The sequence below is a fragment of the Takifugu rubripes genome, chromosome 5 (assembly GCF_901000725.2).
Source record: "Takifugu rubripes chromosome 5, fTakRub1.2, whole genome shotgun sequence".
Classification (NCBI taxonomy): Eukaryota; Metazoa; Chordata; class Actinopteri; order Tetraodontiformes; family Tetraodontidae; genus Takifugu; species Takifugu rubripes.
In genome coordinates this window covers 7,442,657-7,466,308 of record NC_042289.1, presented here as the reverse complement: position 1 = coordinate 7,466,308, position 23,652 = coordinate 7,442,657, and the positions used below count along the sequence as shown (strand labels likewise).

The 23,652-nt window shown below is 46.4% G+C and overlaps 2 protein-coding genes across 2 annotated transcripts; both read right to left on the bottom strand.

Moving 5' to 3' along the window:
* Positions 1–201: 201 nt before the first annotated feature.
* On the bottom strand, positions 202–3,978 carry slc5a11 (solute carrier family 5 member 11). The gene is made up of 14 exons (XM_029836692.1): positions 3,871–3,978; positions 3,713–3,784; positions 3,525–3,629; positions 3,390–3,449; positions 3,014–3,119; positions 2,853–2,933; positions 2,577–2,782; positions 1,948–2,083; positions 1,669–1,722; positions 1,431–1,581; positions 1,193–1,361; positions 817–1,032; positions 490–613; positions 202–416 (listed from the first exon to the last, which is right to left on the bottom strand). Exons 1-14 carry the CDS (start codon positions 3,976–3,978, stop codon positions 202–204), a joined length of 1,803 nt encoding a protein of 600 aa, XP_029692552.1.
* On the bottom strand, positions 3,553–23,371 carry grid2ipa (glutamate receptor, ionotropic, delta 2 (Grid2) interacting protein, a). Its single transcript, XM_029836784.1, has 27 exons — positions 23,154–23,371; positions 22,090–22,343; positions 21,683–22,015; positions 21,450–21,604; positions 15,340–15,615; positions 14,952–15,037; positions 14,760–14,829; positions 14,228–14,524; positions 13,765–13,916; positions 13,443–13,604; positions 12,677–12,783; positions 12,444–12,591; positions 11,567–11,895; positions 8,976–11,390; positions 8,809–8,896; positions 8,573–8,662; positions 8,242–8,438; positions 8,001–8,156; positions 7,835–7,921; positions 7,639–7,768; positions 7,411–7,529; positions 7,176–7,340; positions 6,521–6,613; positions 4,917–6,488; positions 4,315–4,406; positions 3,713–4,018; positions 3,553–3,629 (listed from the first exon to the last, which is right to left on the bottom strand). Exons 1-23 carry the CDS (start codon positions 23,233–23,235, stop codon positions 6,533–6,535), a joined length of 5,979 nt encoding a protein of 1,992 aa, XP_029692644.1. The 5' UTR covers positions 23,236–23,371; the 3' UTR covers positions 3,553–3,629; positions 3,713–4,018; positions 4,315–4,406; positions 4,917–6,488; positions 6,521–6,532.
* Between the last annotated feature and the right edge of the window lie 281 nt (positions 23,372–23,652).

Here is a 23,652-nt window from a genome sequence, read left to right as displayed (position 1 = left end):
GTATCCATCCCCCCTTTTTATCATCAAATCACCTTATTGCTAATAGATAGAGAAATATTCCATTGCAGGAGAAATTATTAGAATGAAATTGAAAAACTGCAGCATGATCATATTTATTTAAACTCACTGTATTTAACTTAAAAATAACATTGAAAACATCCTCCCAACTCCACTTGTCCATTCAGGGTTGCCACCGACCTGTCAGGCCCAGTAGCCGACGATAAAGGCGGCTACAGAGAGGCAAATGATGAGGTTGATGTTGACGACGTGCCTTAGGTGGGGCTTCTCCTCCAGAGAATGCTCGTTCTCTTCAGGCGGCGCGGGACCCTCGTCTCCATCCTTTCTCCTCTCCATCCCGCACAGCCAGTAGAGGGCAGACTTCCACCGGGGCTGAGCTTGGACTGACGATGAGGAGTCTGGAAGAGGAAGCGCAAGCTCAGCAACATCTATTGCAGTGAGACATCAAACTGAATGCAGGGGGAAGGCTACCTTTTCTGCGGTGCTCCTTGTTCTCACCGCTCACCTCTGAGGTCCCAAAACTGGATTGTACCGAGAAGATCGGCTGTTTGGGCACCACTGGGTCGAGCCTGGTGTACCAGGTGAGACGACTAATCTGTCAAGAGAAAGAATTCTGCTGTAAACTATCAGATTACATGTTTAGCTGAAGAGGAAAACTTGTAAACTGCAGACAAAGTCATGATGCCTTAATGGTCCTGTGTGAAAGATGCAGCATCCCCTAGTGGTGAAATTGCAGATTGCGTCCAACGATTTCATTTTTAATCACTACGTCACAATAAAAGTAAACAGTTGCTTCACCTGCTCAGGTTTGGGTTTTTCTGTAGCCAGACTGATTACGATCACGATGAGCAGTGTGATGACGGACAGGATGAGCGAAAAGTACAAGTAGTGGACGTATTTCAGCACCGCCGGCCGGTCGTCCTCCTCATAGCAAAGGGGTGCAGGGTAAATAAAGTCCAACAACATGCGGATGCAGCCCACCACCAGGCCGATGACAAGGCCCCAGAAAGCTCCCTGGTGGAGGGAACAGACACAACACTCGTTCATCAGCAGCTCCACGGAAAATAAATGTCAAAACTGTGAGTTTTCCCTAATGACGCATACTTTCTGTGTCTAATCTAGGATTAATAATTAACATGTGCGTTCTTATGAATAATTCAGTCTGGCATCACACCTGCTCATTAGTCCTCTTCCAAAAGCAGCCCATGAGGAAGATGACAGAGACGGGGGGCTGCAGGTAGGTGCTGATGGACTGGATGTAGATGAAAAGCTGGCCACCTTGACTGGCCTGAACAACAGGGATCCACAGCACCGAGGCCACCACCAGCACCAGCACAAACACCCTGAAGACGAATCAAACGATACGGCATTTACATCGACGTCGTGAGCAAATGACTCGCCTGCTGACTCACCTCCCCACCACCATGAGCTCCCACTCGGTTGCACGAGTTCGGAAAGTCTTCCACACGTCCATGGTGAAAATGGTGCTGGCGCTGTTGAAGATGGAGGTCAGGGAGGACATGAGGGCTGCTATCATCACCGCCATCATCAAACCCCGTAGCCCTGGGAGTCGGGGGAAGGGGGAATGTCCTTCAATGTTTGGAATTAAAGGCGTGTGGCAGGTATGGGCGGGCCGGGGGAGGGTCTCACCTATTGGCAGCAGCTCCATGACCATCTTAGCGTAGGCTATGTCTGTGCAGCCAACTGGGTTTCCACAGATCTGTTCGCACAATTCAGGGGTTGCACACGCCACCTCATCTGAAAATCATTATTGGTAAAGTACCCATGATGCATTGCAGAAAATGCAACAACTCTGGGATTGTGTTGTCCGTATGAAGAACTGTTTTTTTTTCAAGGCGCTAATCCAGGATTTTAAATGACAAGGGAGCGACGCGCTCTCTGCCGAGCATCACCAGATCATAAAAGTACCTGTGTAAAGGATCCTGCTGATCATACCAGGCAGCATGATGACAAAGAAAGGCAGAACCTTCAGGTACGCAGTCAGCAGGGAGCCGCCTTTAGCATGCGTCAGGGTCTTAGCAGCCAAAGATCGCTGCACAATCACCTGCAGAATCACGGTTATCCAGGTTATCGCTCAGGCACGGTGGGTTAATGAGTGTCAAGCGTGAAGGTTGCCTGCTCAGGACATAAACAAGGGCTGACAGGAGACGCTCATTAAAAGCACTCATCTGTTGTTTTCGCTGGCTGCTTAATCACCTCTCAGCCTGTAACAGATGATTTAAAATTCTTCTGAAGAGCAAAACATGCCAAAATCTCAAACTGGGGAATTAATGAGGAAGAGTTACAGGCTGATCTTCACAGGAATTTGTTAGAAAATCATTAACTAGATGTAAACGAACCACATTTCACTTTTTATAGACGAACACACTTATAAACAAATAAAATAACAGCATCTAAAACTGTTGTAATCATGTCAGCACTTTGGTTGCTACGTGATCACAACTTTCCCTTTGTGAGACAACCGACTTCCTTCCAAAGCTGTAGCTTGAATGGTTTGATTTAAGAACAATAACATGCCCTTTTTCCCAGGAGAGTACCTGGTCAGAGCACCAGTACCACAAGGAAGGGATGGACATGCCGAAGATGACGCCGGGCCAGGGCAGGTCAGAGGTCACCGGGTGTCTGAACAAGTGGAAAGCGTCATCGCGGGGGATGCCGCAGGTGGTGTTCGGCACGCGGATCGATGGTATCGCTTTGCTGTATCCCTCCATCAAAGCCTCCCAGCCTCCGACTTCGGCAAAGCCTTAAATGGACATCATGGTTAGACAAGGTGGCGGTGATGTGAGGGCATGTGAGAGTGGCAGCTGACTCACTGAAGCCCATGAGGATGAGGGATCCCACCAGCATGATGGCAGTTTGAGCAGCGTCTGTGTAGATGACGGCCGCCAGCCCACCTGGGACACAAGAGCGCGGAGAGAACAAGCGCTGCTGAGTCTGATCTGGCAAAATCTGTGAAGATGGTGGAATAAATCACCTGCTACAGTGTAGAGAGCAGTGATGGACAGCAGCAGCACCACTGCGAGGTAGATGTTCCACTGCAGCGCCAGCTGGATGAAGAGCGCACCGGCGTACATGTCCACCTGTGACAGAAAAGCGTCCTTACAGAATCTTTACCGCTGCGAAGGAGCTTAAACGTCAACTCTGGGATGTTTTACCGATATCTTTGTGAAAATGTAAATAAAGAGTGACAGGATGGTTATAAATAGCTGCGTTCTTCTCCCACCAAAGCGCCTCTGTAAGTACTCTGGCATGGTCTTCACCTGCAGGAGGAAGTGTTGGAAGTTGACTCAGTGGCATAAAAAAAAGGATTTTCCTTTGCATTTGGTCGACTTTGTGTGTGGATGTCTCACCCCAGAGGCGATGTAAATGGGCAGGAATAGCCATCCCAGCAGCAGCACCATCAGCATCCCCTGCTCATTGAAATACAGCGAGATTAAGGACAAGTCCGCTGTAAAAGCAGCAACTTTCGACCCCTTTTGACTCACATTCCACTCATAAGCAATAGCTGCTATTCCCGCAGCGGCTCCTGACCCCGCCAGGCCGATGAAATGGCCGCTGCCGATGTTACTGGCGAACAGCGAGGCGCCCACCTTGGCACCGAGAGAGTCAAAATTAGGGAAAACTCATGGTTGCACTTTCGATGCCTCCACAGGAGAACTGTCATTTGACTCACGGGCCACCAGGTCATGTTCCTCCCTGCCAGGAAGTATCCGTCCACCGTGCTGCGCTTGGTTCTCCACATGGACTCAAAGAAGATGGAAAATATTGTCAAGATAAATCACATGTGTATTTTAATTGCAGCAGCAGCAACCTTTCACATTCTGTACTTACCCAGATTCCTACAGCCAGTATCAGCAAAAAATAGACCACCAGCACCACAATATCCACAGCAGCCAATGTAGCTGTGACAGCAGGGGGTACAGAGGACGTGGGGGGCATGCTGGTCATTTGGTGGACTTCCATTTTGTTCAGTCAGCAGCTAATAGTGAGGAAAGCACCATCATGAGGTTTGTCTTTCTCCCTACTTGTAATTTAAAGCTCTTTTCTCAGACTTTCAGGACACAAGAAAAGCACATCAGAGCACATTGGGAAAAAGTGCATCTTTTCCTTCTTTAAAAGTCTAATTCAACAGTGTAAAAATAGTGTAAGCAAGTCAGGGTCCTGCACAAACAACTGAGGCCCTGGCAGCCGAATCAACCAGAAGGAACCAAAGTGAAAAGTGTTGGTTCAGCAGAGAAAATCCCTCCGCATGAGCATTACTGGGAGAGAGATTACCTGCTGGCTGTTCAAGATTAGCGCACCTCTCTGATGAGATCGTTCTCTACACAGAGGCACCTCAAGGTTGTGTCTAACACCACTGCTCTTCTCTAATGAGGCAAAAAAGAAAAAAAACCCAAGTGGGTCTTTAGTAGGAATGATAATGATAAACAGAGCAACCAACCGGGCATCCCAGCTGGATTTATAAGAAATAAGATCAAAAAGATAAGAAAAAGTCCATGAAAATAAGCAGACTCACACCTGCAGATATCAAACAGTTGCAGTTGTTTTATGTATTTGGGTATTATAATAATAGACTAGAGACAAATTTAAATGGAAAATACAGTTTTAAATTCTAATCTAGTAATTAAACCACTTGTGTTTCGTATGGAGGACTTTATTTTTTTAGCAGCCCATCAAAAGTGGTCAGTTAAAAGTTAAATATTAGTGGAATAACAAGAACAATGGAAGCACAGGTGGACCTGTAGTGAGATTCCAATTTAATGATTACTTCCCCTTTAACTCTGTTTTGCTCACATGCAAAGAAGTTTTATCAAAAAATCCCAACTAACTTTTAATATGGTTACTCAGTTCAGCTATAATGTGGTAAATAGACTCACCCTTCTGAAGGCTTTCGCTCGGTATCTGATTCCACTCGTCAACAACACAAATTATGAAGATGACATGTGTTCAGTCTGGAAATGTCCTCCACAAGATCAAACTCCACTCTCGGCAGAAGTGCAGCGAGTTTAGCTTACGTGGAAGGAATTTACAACTCTTGAATGAGGCAAATTTTCAAAGACACAAAAGAGAGGATTGCTGGATGGTTTATTATATATATACACACACACCTTAATGGGGGTGTGTTGTTGCATGGTTGAAAGCAAAATAAAATAAATGATTAGCAAACCTTGGAAAAGAGAGAAAATCCGCAGCAGAGTGTAAGCAGCAGTTAAATATTTAAGGGTTTATTGTGATTCTCTTTTCATTCTGAGCAGATAACAAAAGGACAGTCACATAACTCATATCACTCTTTATAGCCGTCCACATCATTAGGCCATGATAGAAAAAAACAGACTGTTTACAGGCACAACGCTATACGAGTTTACAATCTGGATTTTTATTGTCACTGCAAACCAAAAAACCAAAAACCTGTACTTATGCACATATTTGCATTGATAATCTACCTTAATAATTAAAACATCACTTCAAGATTTAGCCTGGAGCATCAAAGAACAGTTAATTATTATATACACTATTAATTCAAAACGACAGACAACTCTGCATGAATATTTAGCCAGTATGTGAGAGCGTTGCACATGCTTGTTTTCAGCCTCACAGCCTTTAAACACCACAGTGATGCTTAAAGAGTGCAGGAGGACGCTAAGAGTTAAAGAAGCTAAACATTCACACGCTTCAAGTCGCTAATTGCTCTGCCTTCTGCTTCCTTTAGGACAATAGGTTAGGCGGGTTAAAAATTGTCCTACACTGGATTTCAAATGTCCATGTTTAAAAACGTGTGGGCTGCGTCGACTCCAAAACGTAACATATGCCGCCAACATACAAAAACATTTGGGAAAATAAAACACAAAAATGGTGTTGGGGACAGTCAGGCAGCATAGAATGCAGATTTCAAAGATTTAAACAATTACTGTACACACAGTAGTATATAGTAGTAGTAGTAGTGGTAGTAGTAGTAGTAGTAGTAGTAGTAGTAGAGTACATATACATTCACTGTGGTGGGCAGCTTCCAAATATACAGAGCACTTAAACTAACACAAAAACTGTTTTTTTCCAAACTACAAAATCAACATATTGTAATTTAATATTTATCTCTGTATATCTCTGTAATAATCTTTATCTATAATACATAATAAACAACTCTGCAAGAACTCAACTGCACAGTTACAGTGGCGCGCTACACTTTAACGTAGACCAAGAAACCTTAAAAGTCTTTAAAACAGCGAGCACATATTGATAGCAAACAGGTGGTTTTAACGGCCCTAATTATATCATTTCTACACTTCCAGAAAATTTCTGGATTTAAAGTATTCTACAACAGCGATGCGAAGTCAAATGGTCCAGTTTTGTTCAAAGTGTTTCTCCTTTCGTACCCAAAGATTTCTTTGCTCACCTTGTGCATTGCTGCCTGCGGATGCTTTCAGAGTCACACAGAATATTCATGGATACGTCTGTGCACACATGTGCATACATGTTGCGCAATCGACTATATGTGTTACCAGGCCAGTGGGGAGGCCATTCGTGGACTTCTGGGACTCTTTGGGTTTTCTGCAGACTGCCACTCACTTAGAGCTCGCTGTAAAAAAAAAATACAAGCTTTTTGAACCAGCATGAACATTGTATTGGCGTAACCCTTTGGTGCAGATTTAATTTACATCATCTTAAATTACAATGACAGTTGCTGCTTTTCTAAATTTCAGTGGAGCCAAAGAATAGACGGTCAACAATAGGGTCAGCAACCTTTGGTTCCCGTAACACAAGTGGTACAGTGCAGAATAATCCCTGGCCTGCTGACCACAGGCAGTAATCTCTTAGCAGTATGATGCGAATAATAGTGAAGCAAGCCTCCATGAGGATGAATGAAAAATCTGAAATGTAATAAAATTCCTGTTGCTGTTTAAGCGACTGCTAAATTGTGACACACCCAATAACAATAAAACTTGAACTGACCTTCGTTCCTAATGAATGCTGTTGTTCTAGTAGTTTATTATTAAATCTCTGGCTTAAAAAAATCCTGAAACTTGGAGATTTCCATTATTAAGTGCTCTTTGTGCTGGATCTAATACAATATTATCAAACTTTGGGTTACTATTTAAGTAGGGCTTGAAAGAAGGTGAAACAAAATCTTACTTACGCACCTCGAACTTGCTCATGAACTCATAAAAAATCCCAAAGAAGGCCTCTGTGTTGGTGGCTTTCCCATCTTCTCCAAAGTAGGAGGCAGTTTTGCTGAACTCTTCCATGGCTCTCTGTTGGAGAGACTCCAGGGACTGAAGTCCAGGGTGAGTGTTTTCCAGGAAGCTCTGCACACGCTAAAGTTAAGGGACACAAGTATCTGTCAGCAGCTCAAGCCTATTGATTTGGGAAGGATACGCTCATGACAGCAGCAAAGCGGTCCTCGGCAGCGGGTGGCATCTTCTGACAAGCTGAGCGAATGTCCTGAATGGTTGCTTGAAGGTCATTCAAATCTGATGTGACAGTCCTCTGGTTAACTGTAGACAGAAAAAAGAGAAAGAAAGTACCTTTTTTAAAAGAAATCAGCGTGCTAACACAAAATCAGACAATTATGTCAAACAACATGAGAAGCTACAAAGGATCTACCTTTGGCTGCCAGAGGGACCATAGTTAAGTCTTTGGAGAAATCCAACACATCTGGAAAGTGCTGACATAAAGACTTGACCAGAATGTGTAGAAACGTTGACTTCCCGTCAACCGTTTTAGTTGTGCTCAACTGCGGAGGACATAAATGTGAATACTCGTTCAAATTTGGAGTATTTACTGAGTAAAATGGGTGTACCTCTGTGAGGAAGTTGATTTTGAAGCCTGTAGTTTTGTTTGTTTTAGGCTGGCTGTTGTTCAAGTAGTTCCCCATGGCTAACACAAACTAAGCAAAAATGGTCAGCTATTTTCTTTTTGTAAAACCTTAGAAAGGACATTATCTCCATAATTCAATGGTAGATTACCTCCAGTATCTTTGCCAGTTTCTTGCTTGTCTTCAACTCCAGTGAAGCCTTGTAGAGGCAGTCGTACGCTCCCCTCAACTCCTCCATTTTCTCCTGCAGAGAACACTTGAAAAGGAGGCTCTCCAGGCGAGTCTTATACTCTGGAACTGATAACATCTGATGTGGAGAACCCAACCAATAAATCCTTGATCAAAGAAGCAGACAAACAGTGAACTTGTTTAAACCTGCAAACCAACTGTACCTGCAACATAAACTGGTCCGGCTCACTCAGTTTGCTCTGGTCTTCTTTATAGTCCTCATACTTCTTCACCTCCTCTGCGTCAGGTGCGTAGAGTAAAAGCTGCTTGATGTGGGCTGGCTCCAGCCTGTCAGTGGCCATGGTCATTAGCACCTGACGTAGCTCTCCAGGAGACAGCTTAAGGTGTGCTATCAGGATGGCTAAATGACAAAAAGGCATTTTAGATTCCTAATTAAAACCCTGCCGTAAAAATTATGAAATCACAAATTGAGTTTACTAAATGACCTAAGATATTTAAGAAAGTTTGATGGATGGATGTTACAGTTACACTTACAAGCATTATATGCCTTCTTATGTGACAGAATTTCAATTACATCTTTCTTCTTGAAGGTCTCTGTCTGAATGGTGGGCTCTGGAGCAGGAACTAAAAACAGAAATGGTGTCTCTGAAGTGCATACAGTCCAGGATAAATCAAGGAACCCACATACTGAATGCAGAATTGTACACATATCAGTCTTTTTTGTGCAAAGGCTATAGCTACAGCCGGTGTATATGGCCATATGTACTCACTGGAGCTCTTTTGTGTACCAAAGTGCAGCTCCAGATCCAAATACTTCACCATGTCATGCAGTTTGTCATAGTCAGAATTTTCCCCCAACTGTCAAGAACATGGGAAACAGCATGTAAATTATAAAATCATTTTTCAAAAATTTGAAATCTTGCCTGAATTGTGTCACCTGCCCCCAGATAGTTCCCTCTGAGTTTTCCACCTGCTCCCAGCGCAACCTCTTTACGCTCATGTGGTTGGACTCCTTTCTGGACAACTTAGGCCTGGGCAAGGGCGGAGGAGAGCAAGGTGGAGGTAGGGGTGGGGGTGGGGGTGGCTCCAGATGCTCTGTGGGGTCAGAGAGGGAGTGGGGGAGGGAGAGGGGCTGACCATGGGATTGTTTGTGATGGGACTGAGTTTGAGTCTGGGACAACTGCAGGAGGTGATGGGAAGGCTGAGACTGTGGTCGGGTGGAGAACTGGGCTTGTTTCTGGGGTTGGGGTTGTTGGGAGAGAGGCTGGAAAGTGGAGTGGGGAGGTTGGGGGGGCTGGAGTGGCTGGAAAGTGGATAGAAGGGGCTGCGGCCTGTGAGGTTGAAGAGGAGGGTGTATGACATGAATCTGGTGTTGGAGGTCCTGCGGGGGTGGCTGTGGAATCATGTGGTGAATGTGATGGATTTGAGGTGTGCTGGAGTGATGGTGGGTCTGTTGGATAGAGTGAGGTCTTTGGGGAGAGGGTTTGGTGGGCTGAGGGTGATGGGTATGGTGGGTCTGCTGCTCCTGTTGTCTGACTTGTGTTGGCCCTTTGCTTTGATGATGACCCTTAAGACTCCTTCGGCTCTGGTGCGATTGGGTCTCGCGGTTTAATTGAACTGGGAGGGAGGCAGGCTCTTGCTGGGCCTGATGTAAAAGTTCTGTGGAAGAGTGATGGGGCTTTGGATGTTGCATATGGTGAGCTTGGTTGAGTAGCTCTGTAGAGGAGTGGTGGGCCTGGGATTTATGCATTTCATGGAGAAGCTCTGTTGAAGAATGGTGCGCTTGTCTCCGGTGCATCTGGTGAGCTTGATTTAAAAATTCATTTGAGGAATGGTGGGGCTGCATTGATTGCATCTGTTGAGCAAGAACTTCTGTTGATGCATGATGAGCCTTTGGTTTGTGTACTTGGTGTAGTATATCTGATGATGCATAATGGGTATGGGTCTGTTGCAGTTGCTGCAGCATCTCTGCAGATGAGCAGAAGGACTGGGCTTGCTGCATTTGATGAAGCATCTCTGCAGTCGAGTGATGGGCTTGTTGCACCTGATGGAGCATTTCTGTGGAGGAGTGATGAACTGGAGCTTGGTGCATCTGGTGAAGCATCTCTACAGAAGAATAATGTGGTTGGTGTCTTATGGCCTGATGACTTTGATAAATGCCCTCCGAAAATTGACCTTGTTGGCTGGGGTGAACTGTTGGCTGTGGCGACGGCTGGTGTGGTGATGGAGCTGAACGTGATTGACGTCGGTGGTGATGACTATGAGCCTGTTGTGCCTGACTCATCTTAAAAAGAGGGTGGCTAGCATGGTGGTAGGAAGGGTCTTGAGAGGGGACCGGGGGTAATGACTGGTGGATTTGTTGGAGAGAAAATGGTGAGTGGACTTTCTGCTGTGTTGGCTCATTTGGCATTGAGTGGTGGCTCTGGTAGATCTGCTGCATCTGTTGCTCCTCGTATGCTTGACGTTCCTCATAGGCTTTACGCTCTTCGTAAGCTTTTTGATCCTGGTAGACTTGAAGCTCCTCTAATGCCTTTTTTCCTTTGTAGCTTTGACGTTTTTCATATCTTTTTTGCTCTTCGTAGGCTTGGGATTGTTCAAATGCTTTTCTGTCTTGGTAGGGCTGATGCTCCTGATACAGTTGTTGCTCTTCGATTGCTTTCTGCTCCTCATATGCCTTTTGCTCCTCATACGCCTGTCGCTCTTTCAATAGTTTCTCCTGGTAGGCTTGTTGTTCTTGGAAAGCCTGCTGCTCTTGGAACAGTTGTTCTTCATAGGCCTTCTGCTCCTCAAATGCCTGCCTTTCTTTATATGCTTGTTGCTCCTCGTATGCTTGCCTCTCTTGGAAGGCCTGTTGCTCTTGGTATGCTTTTAACTCTTGTAAGGTAGCCTGAATCTGCATTTCCTCTCTTGTGGGCAGTACTTTATGTAAGGAGTGACGTTTAGGTGGTGGATTACTGCGTGGTGGAGGCGGAGGAGGGGGACCAGACTTTCGCCGGATTGGCACGTATCCTCTTGGAGAATGTTCAGGGGTTAAGCTAAGCTGTTGCTGCTGTTGCTGTTTTTGCTGCTGCTGCTGTTGGGACTGGGTCTGTGTGGGTGCTGGAGAAGGTGGTGGAGGGTCATTGAACTGAACAGGGGGTGGTGGTGGTGAGGTCATTGGGGGTGGAGGGATATGGTCAGAGGAGGAAGAGTAGGTGAGGGAGGAGGCATTCTCCTCACCACTACTGCTCTGAACATCACTAGGACTGCTTAGTTCTGGGGCCACAAATCCTCCATTTTCATCTTCATCAACCCCCAACTCCTCTTCGTTATCCTCATCCTCCTCATCTGGATAGGTCATCTGCACAATATCCTGGCATTAAAACCAGTTACATTTTATAAAGTGATGTACAGTTTATATAGTTTTGCAATCATTTTTGTTTTTCTACCTGAGTAAAAGATACAAATTAAAGAGATATAATAATTTAAAAAACATTTTTATACAGATGACTAAATAATGATATCACAATAAGATCTCCATTCACCCACCTCTTCATAGTCTTTCTCAGGGGTCAAGAAGTCATCACCAATGGACACTGCCTGTCCCAACTGCTCAGTGAGCGCATCCAGGAATCGATCAGTGTCTTCCGAGAGTGGAGGTTTGGAGAAGGTATAGCGCCGTTTGCTGCTACGGTGCGTGGGGGGGCTGGATGGATAGTCATTGGGTTCTAGAGGTGATAAAGGGGGACTGTCCAGACTGATGTAGGGATTGGATTCACCACTAGTCTGACTTGTCAGGCCTGGAGTATACAACTGAGCTGAAGGGGGGCTGGGAAGGGGCTCGGGCCAGGAAGATGGAAGGGGGCCTTTTCGGCTACCTGATAAAAGAAACATATACCGGTAGTACAATTAGAGTGCAAGAGCAGTTAGTTTTTGCAGGTTTAAAGTGAAAATTTGTAATTTTAACATTGATTATTAAATTGTCAACTGCGTTTTCTTGTTCCACTTCCATCACCACCACAAAGAACTTAACTCTATAATAAGGTATTTAGAATTTCTCTATGGACAAGTCAAGGGGTCAGTGACCAAAAAAGTAGAACTAATCAGAAGGGCCGTGATTAAACAGATGATAAGAGTGTGGGTTGTTTTCAGACACTGCGCAGCATGACTGTACAGCACAAAAGCACTAAAATTGTGTCAGTGAAAGATTCAAGGATATTCACTTGAAACAGAAATGGGTTGCATACCATGGGATTTAGAATTTCTGCACTGCAGTACCTTTTAAACATTTCATCCTCCTTTGCATCTGTGTGCCCACACATGTTTGCGCATACAGAGGTTAAACTTTACACAGCCTATCAGTCAAATATAAAAGTAGTTAAATCTTCAATCTCTCAGTTTATTGTAAATGTATACTTTCAGCTACCTGCATTAGCAAGCATCGTAGGGGAGTCTGCACACGAGGGAGGGTCCAGATCCAACAAACTTTCAGGGGCAGGAGGAGGACGGGTCTTCAGGGATTTGGATCTCTTGGCTGAATACATGTTCTCCAATTCAGCGTACACAGCTGACAGCTTGTAATGTAGAAAAGAAACCAAAGTAAGACCTCTTGTAAAACTAATATTTACTGCCCCTGTGAGGGTGTTCCATGGTACATACATTTGTGAGGTTGTTGGGAGTCTCGGGTAGGGAGGTACCATCTCCTGACTGTCTTTCTCCTGGAGTCAACCTCATCCCTGTCTCCAGCATTGGCTCTGTTCGGAGGCCTATGAGAATACACCCATTAGTATGAGAATGGCTTAGCTGAGTGTTGCTGAGCACATTCAGTTGTGTTCAGCTATCAAACTATAGATTTGGTTTACACAAGATGTCCTCCATGAGTTGCACCGCACAAGCCGTTTGTTCCAACCTTTAAAAACAACTTAATACGGTGGAGTTTGCGACACCAAAGCCCTGGACGGAACCACATTGCTGGTGTAACCCAACTTCCAATGCCATGCTTTGACGAAGGTAAAATTTCTGTTGTATAAAGTTTAGTATGACAACTACTACATTTCTGATGCAAATAAGCTCGCAACCATTACAAGCCTCGTGTACACAACCACCAGATTACGCTTCATTTTAAACCACTACTGTAGCGTAGACCGTAGTAAGCTGCTTGTACAAACGACTTAAGGGCCTATTTAGGCAGGAGGACAGTCTCATTTTATAGGGTATAGACTCTGAATAATCTGGTGACCTTTGGGCTAGTCATGAAGAAACTAAATGAGAATGTGTATATATTATTCAGGATGGAAGCACAAGTGAATAGAGTTGCAAACACAGCAAATCCAAAGAGTTTCTTGATGATAACAATGAGGAGAATGTGATGGCGGTGAATTTGTTGCATTACTTATGATGGAAGTGATTTGGAATTTTTCTGTACCCATGCCCAAGTGTGTGCCAATAACCAGGTCATCAGAGCTACGTCCCCTCACACTGCGCCTGTATGTGTTCCCTGTCACTCTCATGGAGCTGCTACGCCGATGCGGCTCGGGGGCAACCTCGGGTTCTGGAGGAGGGGGAGGTGGTGGTGGTGGAGGTGGAACTGGAACATACACAGATATCGGCAGTTCAAGAGGCAAAGGGTGCGGCGTCTGAGTTGATCAGCTCTGAAGAATTTGTTCCTCGATGGCTCCGTCTTACAGACGAGTGCATTTGTCATCGTGGACACAAAGCCCACCAAAGACACACCCACACAAACACACCTGGCGCTTTGAGCCCCAGGAAGCGCGAGATCTTGCTCTGACATTGTTCCTGCTCCTCGTACGTCAGCAGCTGGTAAACGAACTGCCAGATCACCTGTTTGGCTGGAGTATCGAGCACCGGGAACATATCCACGATCAAAGTGTCAACAATCCTGTTGAAAAAGAAACAAAGTGGAAGGTCAAAGGTCATCGGGCTGTTGTGACGGGTCACTTCAGGGCCCAATGATAGTCTACCATCACTTTTTCACTGGAAGCCATCAGTGTATAATACATCTAAAATGTTCCTCCACAAAGACACGCAGAACATAAATTGTTCAGTTTCACTGTGGCATTAATCAAATACGCATAACATCCCAGAAGTGTGAAAAATACACACGCTCAGTCATTCCTCTCAATAATTCATCTGCTCTGTTTTCCATGTCAGCTCAGCTCTTTCCCTCTGTCTCCTCCATTTCTGGCTTACCTGTGCTGGAAGAAGTTCTCCAGGGCCTTGCAGATGGTGTACCTCTCCTGGATGGTCAGCAGATGTTCCAGCTGCTGCCCAAAGGTGCGGCCATGCACGCGGATACTGGGGGGCAGAATATCTGTGATCCACTGAAGGGAGCTGAGGGCAGGCGAACGGGCACGTTCTGGGGGAATGCCACCCCCTACCAGGTCCTGGTCTCCCAGATTAAGCGCAGGGGGACCTTCTTCCACTACCAGCGTGGGCATGGCACCACTGCCCTGGAGCATGGATACCACCTTCTCATGGGAGGAGGTCCTGGAAACAAATGTAAATAAATGCAAATACTAATAACTATGCAAAATTTGTCTTCAATTTTATAATTAAACATGCTTGATGCAATTATTTTGGGTAGAATAATTTCTCCAATTATTTTTCTATCGATAAACATTTTGAATTTAGTTTAGACTCCAACAGATATGTGCCCTCTGCCAAATTCAGAGAAGATTTGAACACATATTTTCTGTGAATTCATAGAGGTTCAGAGTTTAACCTCATGTCCAGTCCGTTGAGAAAGAGGATGCGGTCTCCTGGTTTTAGACCTGCCTTGTCAGCTGGACTTCCTGCAGAGGACAAATAGATCAGAAATCATTTCACGGTGATAGCTTGGATAATTAAGTATTGGATCAATCTGGAACTAACTTTAATTACTTGTAATATTATCTAACTCATCTCTTTATCTCACCAGGGATGACAGAGTCGATCCACACTGGAGCGTGGCCTCTAAGAGTGAAGCCAAAACTCATGTTGCCTTTACACACTCTGACTGTCCTGAACATGGTAATTTGAAGAAAATTAGAGGGACAGAGGATGTGAAAAAAGGAAAATATCAAAACAACAAAGCAACTAACACACGATTAAGATGATCTTCATCCAACATAATACAGAGATTTTTAAGGACCCTTCCCGAACTGAGCAAAAAGTTAAGACTAAGTAAGACCCTCCCCATTAACCTGACTGTATTATGGACAGTAAGTCCCAAAGGACAAATATTATATTATGTAACGATTGGAATTAAACATACAAAAGACAGTTTGAGCATCCGCACTAGCTTCATACATCCAACAGCAGACCTGCAGTTGCTGGCAGTCCCACTGGAGTGGCCGGCAATCATGGAGGTAGTCTTCCTCATGTTGCGGGATGGAGGGGCCACGCCCTCCTCTGCGTGGGTGCGGGGCACTGAGCTGGCACGGGTGGAGACCAGGAGGCGCTCGGGGTGGTCCTCGCTACGGCTGCGGCGGAGGTGGCTGCGGCTGGGGTCGCTGAAGCTCCGCCCTTTGATTCGGCTCATCAGGCTCTGGGAGACGACCTCGTCGAAACGCTCCCGATGCTTCTTGGGAATAAAGATCCTGGCAAACATTGTGGGATCAGATATTGACCCTTAAATATGAAAAAAAAAATACTTTATGTCCACTTCAAGAGAACTATCACAGCATGTAATGAGAATAACTGCACCGAAGTCTCAATCCATCCCTTGTCCAAATGATGCTGCACCCGATGATTACATATTGTTCCGACTGCAGGATTCACTTATTTGGTTGAAAAATAGTGCAGTCCAACTCGTGTCCAGTGAGGGTCGAGGCAGGTAGGAGGGATTGGCCTTACTGTATGTGTGTGCGTGTGCATGTGAGAATGAGAGAGATGAGCTTGCATGCTGCCGTCACACCAGCAGCTGCAGCTGTGAGTGCTGAGCATCAGTGAAAGGAGCTCATATGCGAACAATTAGGAGGATGCTGGGAGCCAGAACCACCTCTGGGAGAGAGAGCTTCACTCCTCCTGCTTGTGTTATTTATCCCTCCCCTCACCGAGTCCCACTCGCCACTTTCCTTCTAAAATAAAAACGCTACTCTCAGACACGTTTGAGACATCCGTGTGGCTTTGGTACACACGGCGAACTTTCCTTTATGTTTTTAATGCTCCTGACAGGTTCGTGTGTGTGCGTGTGTGTGATCGTTCTGGTAGTTGTAAAGAAAGACGCTCCTTCATTGTCTCCTCTTGAGTAAACCTGACATTAACCATTGATGTTTTAGCCTGCTGGAGACATCTACTCTCATTATATCCTTGTGTAGTGTTGATGTCTGCTGCATATATTCTGTGTTTGGCCAGTTTACTGCAAAAATGAGGACCTATAAACAACAATACAACAGAGACGGCCTAGATATGGAAGAATTATAGCTGTTACCTTGGATTTAAGGTGCTTTTCTGCTTAAATACAAAATGTTTTATTGCTTTGTCTGCGCGCGCACACACATACACACACACACACACACACACACACACACACACACACACACAGACTGTCTCTTTCCTCTTTTCGATGTCTTTTTTTCCTCTTTTCCAAGTCTCTATCACTGTCATCAAAATAAATCCCCCGAGTGCTTCCGCTGTGCGCATACACAAAAAAGATTTTCAGAACAAATCACAACCAAATGTGAAGCTCGGTGTGAAGGAAGGATGCTGAGGAAGGATTCTGCAGCGAGCTTTCGCCTTCAAAGCTGCCACGGATCCGTTGATGGTGCGCAGGAACATTGTTAGCATGCAAATATGGCAGACTCCAGTTTTGTGTAGAACCTCTGAAATCATTCTGAACCTGTCGATGACAGACTGATGATTAAATATTGGACAGAGATGGCTTTGCCCTTAACCAGTCTTTTGAAGTTGCAAGGACCAGCCAAAATGTCCTCACTTTGCTAGTAGAATGCAAGCAAATGAAAGGAGACAAACACACATATGCCTTTGTGGGGACTTTCATAGAGCCAATGATGGCCGGCTGCCCCTCTATTAGGTGCTTCATTTCTTTGTACTTGTACAACAAAATAATACATTCTAGATTAAATACATGGCCCAGGTTCCTACCCAACAATCCCAACTAATCAACACCCTAACCTAAACTCAGTTCTAACCTCAACCTTAAAATCACCTATAAATCCTCTAAGAGTTCTTTGAAGCTTTCAGGACCTGCCAAATGTCCTCACTTTGCCAGTAAAATGTGTGTGTTTTGTCCTCATGATTCAGCATGTGCAACATACACACACACACACACACACACACACACACACACACGATAGGAAATGCATTATGATTATAATTATGATTATAAAGATGCAGAGACAGGGTAGGTGACATTTGCTGGGAGAAACTTGACCTTCTAAAAGTAAGACAGGCCTCAAATGGTGCCACAGCCTTACGATTTAGTTAGAACATCGATGGAAAAATGTTCACATCCGAGCACGTGTTCTTATTATCATTCTTCAATTTGAAATAGTCAAATACCAGAAACTAGTTGGAGGCGATGTGGCATGATGTGGCACTGTCATCTGTGAAGGCGTCTGTGTGGAGAGCGACGTTCATACACTAGAATTTTCCAAGGCAGTGACATCGGCGGATTAAGTTATGCGGAATTTGCAGTCAGTAAACTTTCTAGGTGACTTCCTTTGACTCTGTCAGAATGTCAGAAGGAAGGAATGAATAATTACGTAATGACACAGGTGGAGAGAAATATAACAGCGGCAAAGAAAAGAAAAGAACTAGTTAAAGGAAAACTGGAGCTCTTTCTAGGCCAGGGCCGTTTAACTGCTGGAAGTGAAGCAGGTTAGTCCACACTCAAAGGCTATGTAGGCCACAGAACTTTCCCGGCAACATGCACATGTACACACATTCAGAGGATCAGTGGACAGGGGGAACGGGGACATTTACGGCCTAATCATGCCAGTCACATCCAGTCTGTTCTATCACCTACTGATTTTCGTCGCCTCCACACGTGTTTTCAACAGAACCAGAATTTTACAGCTTCCATCCACAGAGGTTCACTGTAGGCTCTGGGATGTCCTCAATTAGAAGGAGGGCGAGAGGATAATTAGGTCTGAAGGAGGGGTGGATCCAGGACGCAGCTCACAGAGGAATGAATGAATGACAAATGGACTCAGCTGAGAAACTCGGTTCAGGAATCAGTACGATCAGATGTGATTCGCCATGACGACAGCGATGGGTTGCAAAACAAACTCTGAGACTCTTTCAAACCTGGAATTTACCCTCAAATCGAAACATAAAACTGAGTGAGTCATTGACCTGGCTAACACCTGAGATCAATGGCTTCACACCCCCTCTTATACTATCAGATACCCCTCATCTCTCAACCCAACTGGTCAGCTGGAGTGGGGGGGTCACCTTAGGGATTTCTGCCATCTATACACAGTTTTTCCTCACTGCTTCTTTTGTCTCTGCCAATTAGAATTAAGACAAAAATTTGCTCTGAACCTGCTCCGCAAGTGCCGCGTGATGACTTCTGCTGTCTAGCGGGGCTAAACTGTATCAATAAGTGACTCGGGGCCGACATTGTGAGCCGGTGTTAGCGGGAACACTTCATCAAGCTGTGTGGAAATGTTGAGGTGAAACACCAAGCGCTAACACATTAATAGCTCATTAGCATCCGTCAAAGTCAGCAGAAACATCAGAGGGTGCATGAAACACAGCTGAAAGCGAAAGGAAAAGCACCATACCGAAAGTGTCTGGAAAGGCTCCTGTCCCTTTCCATGGCCCTGCTGAAGGCTCAGAGAAGTGACGGGTGAAGAAAACGAGATAAGGAGGGAGAATGAGAGAGGACACTGTAAGAGCAGACGCAGTTCACCTCCGTCCAAACCTCAAAAGTGTCCCTGGGCAGCTCCATTAGGTAGCCTCCAACAGCAGGCCGGAATTCTTCCTTCATTCCCATCTCTGGTCTCCCAAAAAGCCAGGGTGGAGGGTCACCTCTGGCTAGTCTTAGTTAAACAGTAGCACTCCTCACTGAGTCATCCATCACACCGCAGTAAGAGGTAAGTGAGTAGCGTCTCCTCTCCTCCTTCAGAGGAGGAGGAAGGAGTAAGTGTGGTGCGAGAAATGAGGAGAGCCCCGATGGAATTACACAGGCAGGTCACCACACCGGCTGTGTGAGCGTGCGAGAGCGAAAAATGATCGCAATGACACCCATCCTCACTTGCAGCATCATAACTCTGGTTCAGAGGTTCAGTATTTTAACTTCCAGCTGAAAACAACCACATATAAAAGCACTTTTCCCCACAGTGAGAACGCATTGGCCTCATTAATTCACCTCCCTGAAGTCTGTGTACAGACAAAATACAACAGTTCGCTCTAATTACATTTAATTGGCAGAATGTTACACAAGTGCACAAACAAAAGAGCGGAAAAGGCGTCACGGCGGTGCTTCTGACAACATAGCGTTGCACCTTTGGAGCCTGGGACTGGGAGCCATTTGAGAAACAGCAGCGAAGAATGTGTCAGAAACCAAAGAGATGGTTTATTAAAAGAAATAGGCGGTCTAAAAATAGAGCGCATCCTGTGGGAGGGTGAGGCTCATCAGAGGAGGGGACGCAGGCAAACCGAGCGTGGCCCACTTGGTCAAGTTTATCGGGGGGTGCAAAAGAAAGAGCGGAGACCTCCGACAGCAGCCTCCATCAGCAACTTTCCATAACAGCCTGGTCTGTTTCCTTGACCTGACTGCAGAAGATAAAGGACCGCTTTTGTTCCCCAGCCGGGCAAGCAGAGCCACATCTAAACCCATCTATTGTCCCAGGAAAAAATCAATTGCAGGTTTTCTCCAGACCGTGGCGATGTCTCATTTAACACAACGGCAGCGCCGACACCGGCGTGAAAGATGGTTCGAGGAGAAAGACGAGCACCGGGGAGTGTTCCTAGCATCAGGAACTCTTCCTTTAACCACCTACGATATTAAATACGCCGCAAGTGCAGCTAAACCAGCAAAAGTAAAGGGCAGCAGCATATTAGATGGTGAGATGTCAGCATGAATAAAAACAATAAATCAAAGGCAGGACAGGCGGAAGTAATGGGCACAAGGGGAAACACCACAGCTTCAGGTCACAGTACACCTGAACTCAACACAACAGGATGGAATTATGGGTAACTCCAGCTATATAAAGTTGTTTTAAGAGCAATTGGGTTGCTTACTGGGAAATTTCCTGTATTATCTTACAGCCTGAAGGTGAGCACAACAGTTCTTCATCCCCTGTGGATCCAGCTAATGCATAATTGATGGAACTCTGGGCAAAGACAAACATTACAAAGCATTTTACAGGCACTTTTCCCCAGGAAGGAAGTGTGCTCTCGAGGAAGGAGACAGCAGTGTCAGAGGAAAAACAAGATTGACTCCATTTTTCTCCAGGAAGGTGAACTGGCCGCCCACCTGGAGCACTGGCGGTTTGAACCCCGGCAACCACTTCAGCGCTATGTCAGGGCAGGTGTTACTCACCTGAGGCAGCAGGTCATCATTCCCTGGAACGCAGAGCTTCAGAAGGAATGGATGTGAGCACCAGAGGCTGTGGCGAGCGCGCAAGAGCACGAGCGTTGGCGCCTTGGCTCTGTGTTTTTGTCCCGCTTGTGTGTGTTTCTCCGGCAGCGTGCAGCCAAGTGGCTGCAGCGACAGCTAAGAGCCGTTCACAGAGGAGGGATGTTAAAAAAAAAAAACATCCAGTGAAATTTGGTGCTTGTGTATGGAAGCAGACAAAGGAGGAGAGAAAATCAAAGTGAGAAAAGATGGATAAAGGGGGTGGCGGAGGGTGGATGGTAGACAAAACACATCACAATGTGAGAAGAAGTATTGTGTTTGGGGGGGGGGGGGGCGGGGGGGGGGTTGTCAATAAGTGATGAGGAGGACGAAATAGAATACTTGGTGTAAACTTTGTCACCTTTTCTGCAAAAAGCCAACAAAGTCACTTGTAGACTCTAGCCGGGGCATAATATTCCGATTTTATCCGATAGAAGAGAATCAAATATGGAGGGATGAGAACTGGCCATTCTGACTTTCCTGGGGGGGATGGGAGGCTATTTTCCCCCACAAATTAGCATAACCTATTTAACAAAGTACAGAGAAATCTGATCCGGAGTTCCGACCATCTTGTTTAGGATTGTAACTCATAAAAGGGCTAAAATGCCGCTGACAGGCACATACTGTACCCCCTTTGAGAATTATGGATAAACCGCCTCAGCCGCTGCAACATTAATGAAGTGGCCTCGTTGCATCACTGGCAGTGACAGATGCCGCCACCAGATGTAGAGAAGCGGTTTTAGGAATTCCCTCATATGAAACAAAGTTTCTCTAACCAGAACAAGACCTCAGTGGCGCCGGCGTGTCCTGACATGACTGTGTGAATCTGAGCCGCTGTTTGGGTACCTGACGCTGTCGATCAGCTGTTGATGCTCCTCGGTGATCAGGATGTCGGGCAGGGCCTCGGCCAGAGCCTCCACGTCCCTCTCTGCGGCGTATTGCTTGAGCACTTCGAACAGCTGCTCCTTCACATCCGGCTCCTCGCCGAGCACTTCCTCCACCTGACGGGTGAGTGAAACGGGAGAGACCGTGAGTAATCCAGCGTGGATCGGAGTACAACGTGTCTGTTCCGCGCGCACTTTCTTGTTGAACTCCATGGCCTTGTGAGCGCGGCTGTCCCTGATGCTGTCCCCGGTCTGTGACAGCACCCTCATGCTGCTGCTCAGCCGCTTGGGCCGCCGCGCCATGCTGAGCACACCCAGGCGTAGGGGTCGACCCTGAGCCGCTTTGATCATGGCCGCGGCCGCTTCGTGGTGCTTCACCGGGATCCCGTTGACTTCCATTACATAGTCCCCGACCTTGAGGCCCCCGTTGCCAGCCGGACCGTTAAGAACGCAGTTCTCCACCATCAGAGGGCTGTCACCGATGATGGTGAAGCCGAAGCGTCCGTCCGGGCCGGGGTTTATGTCAATCTGAGAAAGAGCAAAGCAGGTTTGACTTGGTTTTCAGGCCTCTTCCATCTCAGAAGGTCAGTTATGAGCCTCGCCTGTTTTAGCCGCGACACCACCCCGATGCTCGGCGGCACCGTCTTGAGGGTCTGAGCGAGAGCGATCAATGCTGGTGTGCTGAGGTTGGTCACGTCCTGGCCCTCGATGTCCACCACTTGATCGCCGGGCTGCAGACCGGCAAGGTAGGCGCTGCTGCCCTCCACCACAGACAGGATGTAGCTGGGCCCGGTGCCCCCTAGTCTAAAGCCAAACGCCTCTGGCCAGTTCTGATTGGTGGCTGGGAGGCCGAGGTCTGGGGTGGTCAGAAGACAGAACCAGGCCAGTTACATATCTGTGTCCTGGTAGCATAACAGCTTGTTGCTAATGTAGAAATGAAGCATGAAGTGGCTGGCTGTTAAATAGGGCACCAAAGATAATATCAGGCTTTCATTCAAAGTCTTTTTTAAGGGATATTCTTGAAAGAGGAACAGAAGCATAAAAAAAAAGTAGAAAGAATATCTGACTTTTGATATCTAGTTCACCCAGGACTTCCCCTGGTCACTGGCCTCATTTTAATGGGTCCCAGCAGGCCCGCTGAGCTTCCTTCCCTGTCATCTGCAGCCATCAGGACATGTCAAAAATATAACAAGGACAAGTTGCTCAACTCCAACTGTGAGGAAAATGTTGGAGGCTGTTTCGCTCTTCCATTAAGCCAGATGATCAGGAAGAAAAGTAGAAACTGATTAATGCTTTGAACCATGAGATGAAATATTATCAAGGTGCAAATTCAAAATAGAGCCCAGAGCCCAGAAAGGACTTATATCACATCAACACTGGCTGCTCTATTTGTCAGAGGTCCATGGCGATAAAAACTACCCAAAACTTAGAAAAATGCAGAAAGACTAAAGTAGAAATGCAAAAAAAACAACCCAGTATATCTGTGACGAGCTGAAGGTGAACTCAAGCCCCCAGAAACACCAAACCCAAGTGGAACATTGAGCTACAACAGGATGGAAACTCATAGTCGCGACCTCAGATCTCCACCCAGACGCTGCGCCCCAGCCTCAGCACCTTACCTCTTCATCCCACGGAAGAAACATCAGAACCAGAAGAGTAGACTCACAGAAATCTTTGGCGGTACTCCGGGGTCCGGACTTGCTCTGGCGCAGGGAGAAGCGGCCCTTTCTGCTCAGGAAGCGCCTCATCCTTGCCCGGCTTGCGGCGGGGCACGTTCCAGCCAGCCTCCCGTCACCTCCTGCCTGGAGGCAGGCGCAGCAGCAGAGCGTCCGCAGACACCCCTGTGCCGCTCCTCACCTGGACTCGACTCCCTCCCTCCCTCCCCCTCCCGGCCGAGCAAAGCAATCCCAACTTCCCAAATGGTCACATCTGGGCCGAACCCTCTCCACAATCCTTGTCAGATGACCAGAGGAACCAAGCCACCAGGAGAGGATAGCCAGAGGAGTGGGTGTCCATCCTGTGTGAGAGGGTTCAGCCTCAGCCTCACACCCAAGTCGCGACTGAGCGACGACCAGGAAACTGGGACACGCTCACTTGGTCCTGGAACGGTTCTTTGCGAGAAAAGGTACCACGGAGCCCCATTTTTCTATAAATACCCTTCCCTC

What these genes read in the sequence shown, in the direction of transcription:
- slc5a11 (XM_029836692.1), bottom strand. Translation starts at nt 3,978, where the DNA reads ATGCCCCCCACGTCCTCTGTACCCCCTGCTGTCACAGCTACATTGGCT. An exon ending in GGAACATGACCTGGTGGCCC is followed by an intron (nt 3,630 to 3,712) that starts GTGAGTCAAATG and finishes CTCGGTGCCAAG; the next exon opens with GTGGGCGCCTCGCTGTTCGC. An exon ending in TGCTCTCTACACTGTAGCAG is followed by an intron (nt 2,934 to 3,013) that starts GTGATTTATTCC and finishes CTTGTGTCCCAG; the next exon opens with GTGGGCTGGCGGCCGTCATC.
- grid2ipa (XM_029836784.1), bottom strand. Translation starts at nt 23,235, where the DNA reads ATGAGGCGCTTCCTGAGCAGAAAGGGCCGCTTCTCCCTGCGCCAGAGC. An exon ending in CAGCTGATCGACAGCGTCAG is followed by an intron (nt 15,616 to 21,449) that starts GTACCCAAACAG and finishes AATGTTTGCCAG; the next exon opens with GATCTTTATTCCCAAGAAGC. An exon ending in TACGATGCTTGCTAATGCAG is followed by an intron (nt 11,896 to 12,443) that starts GTAGCTGAAAGT and finishes TTCTTTTATCAG; the next exon opens with GTAGCCGAAAAGGCCCCCTT.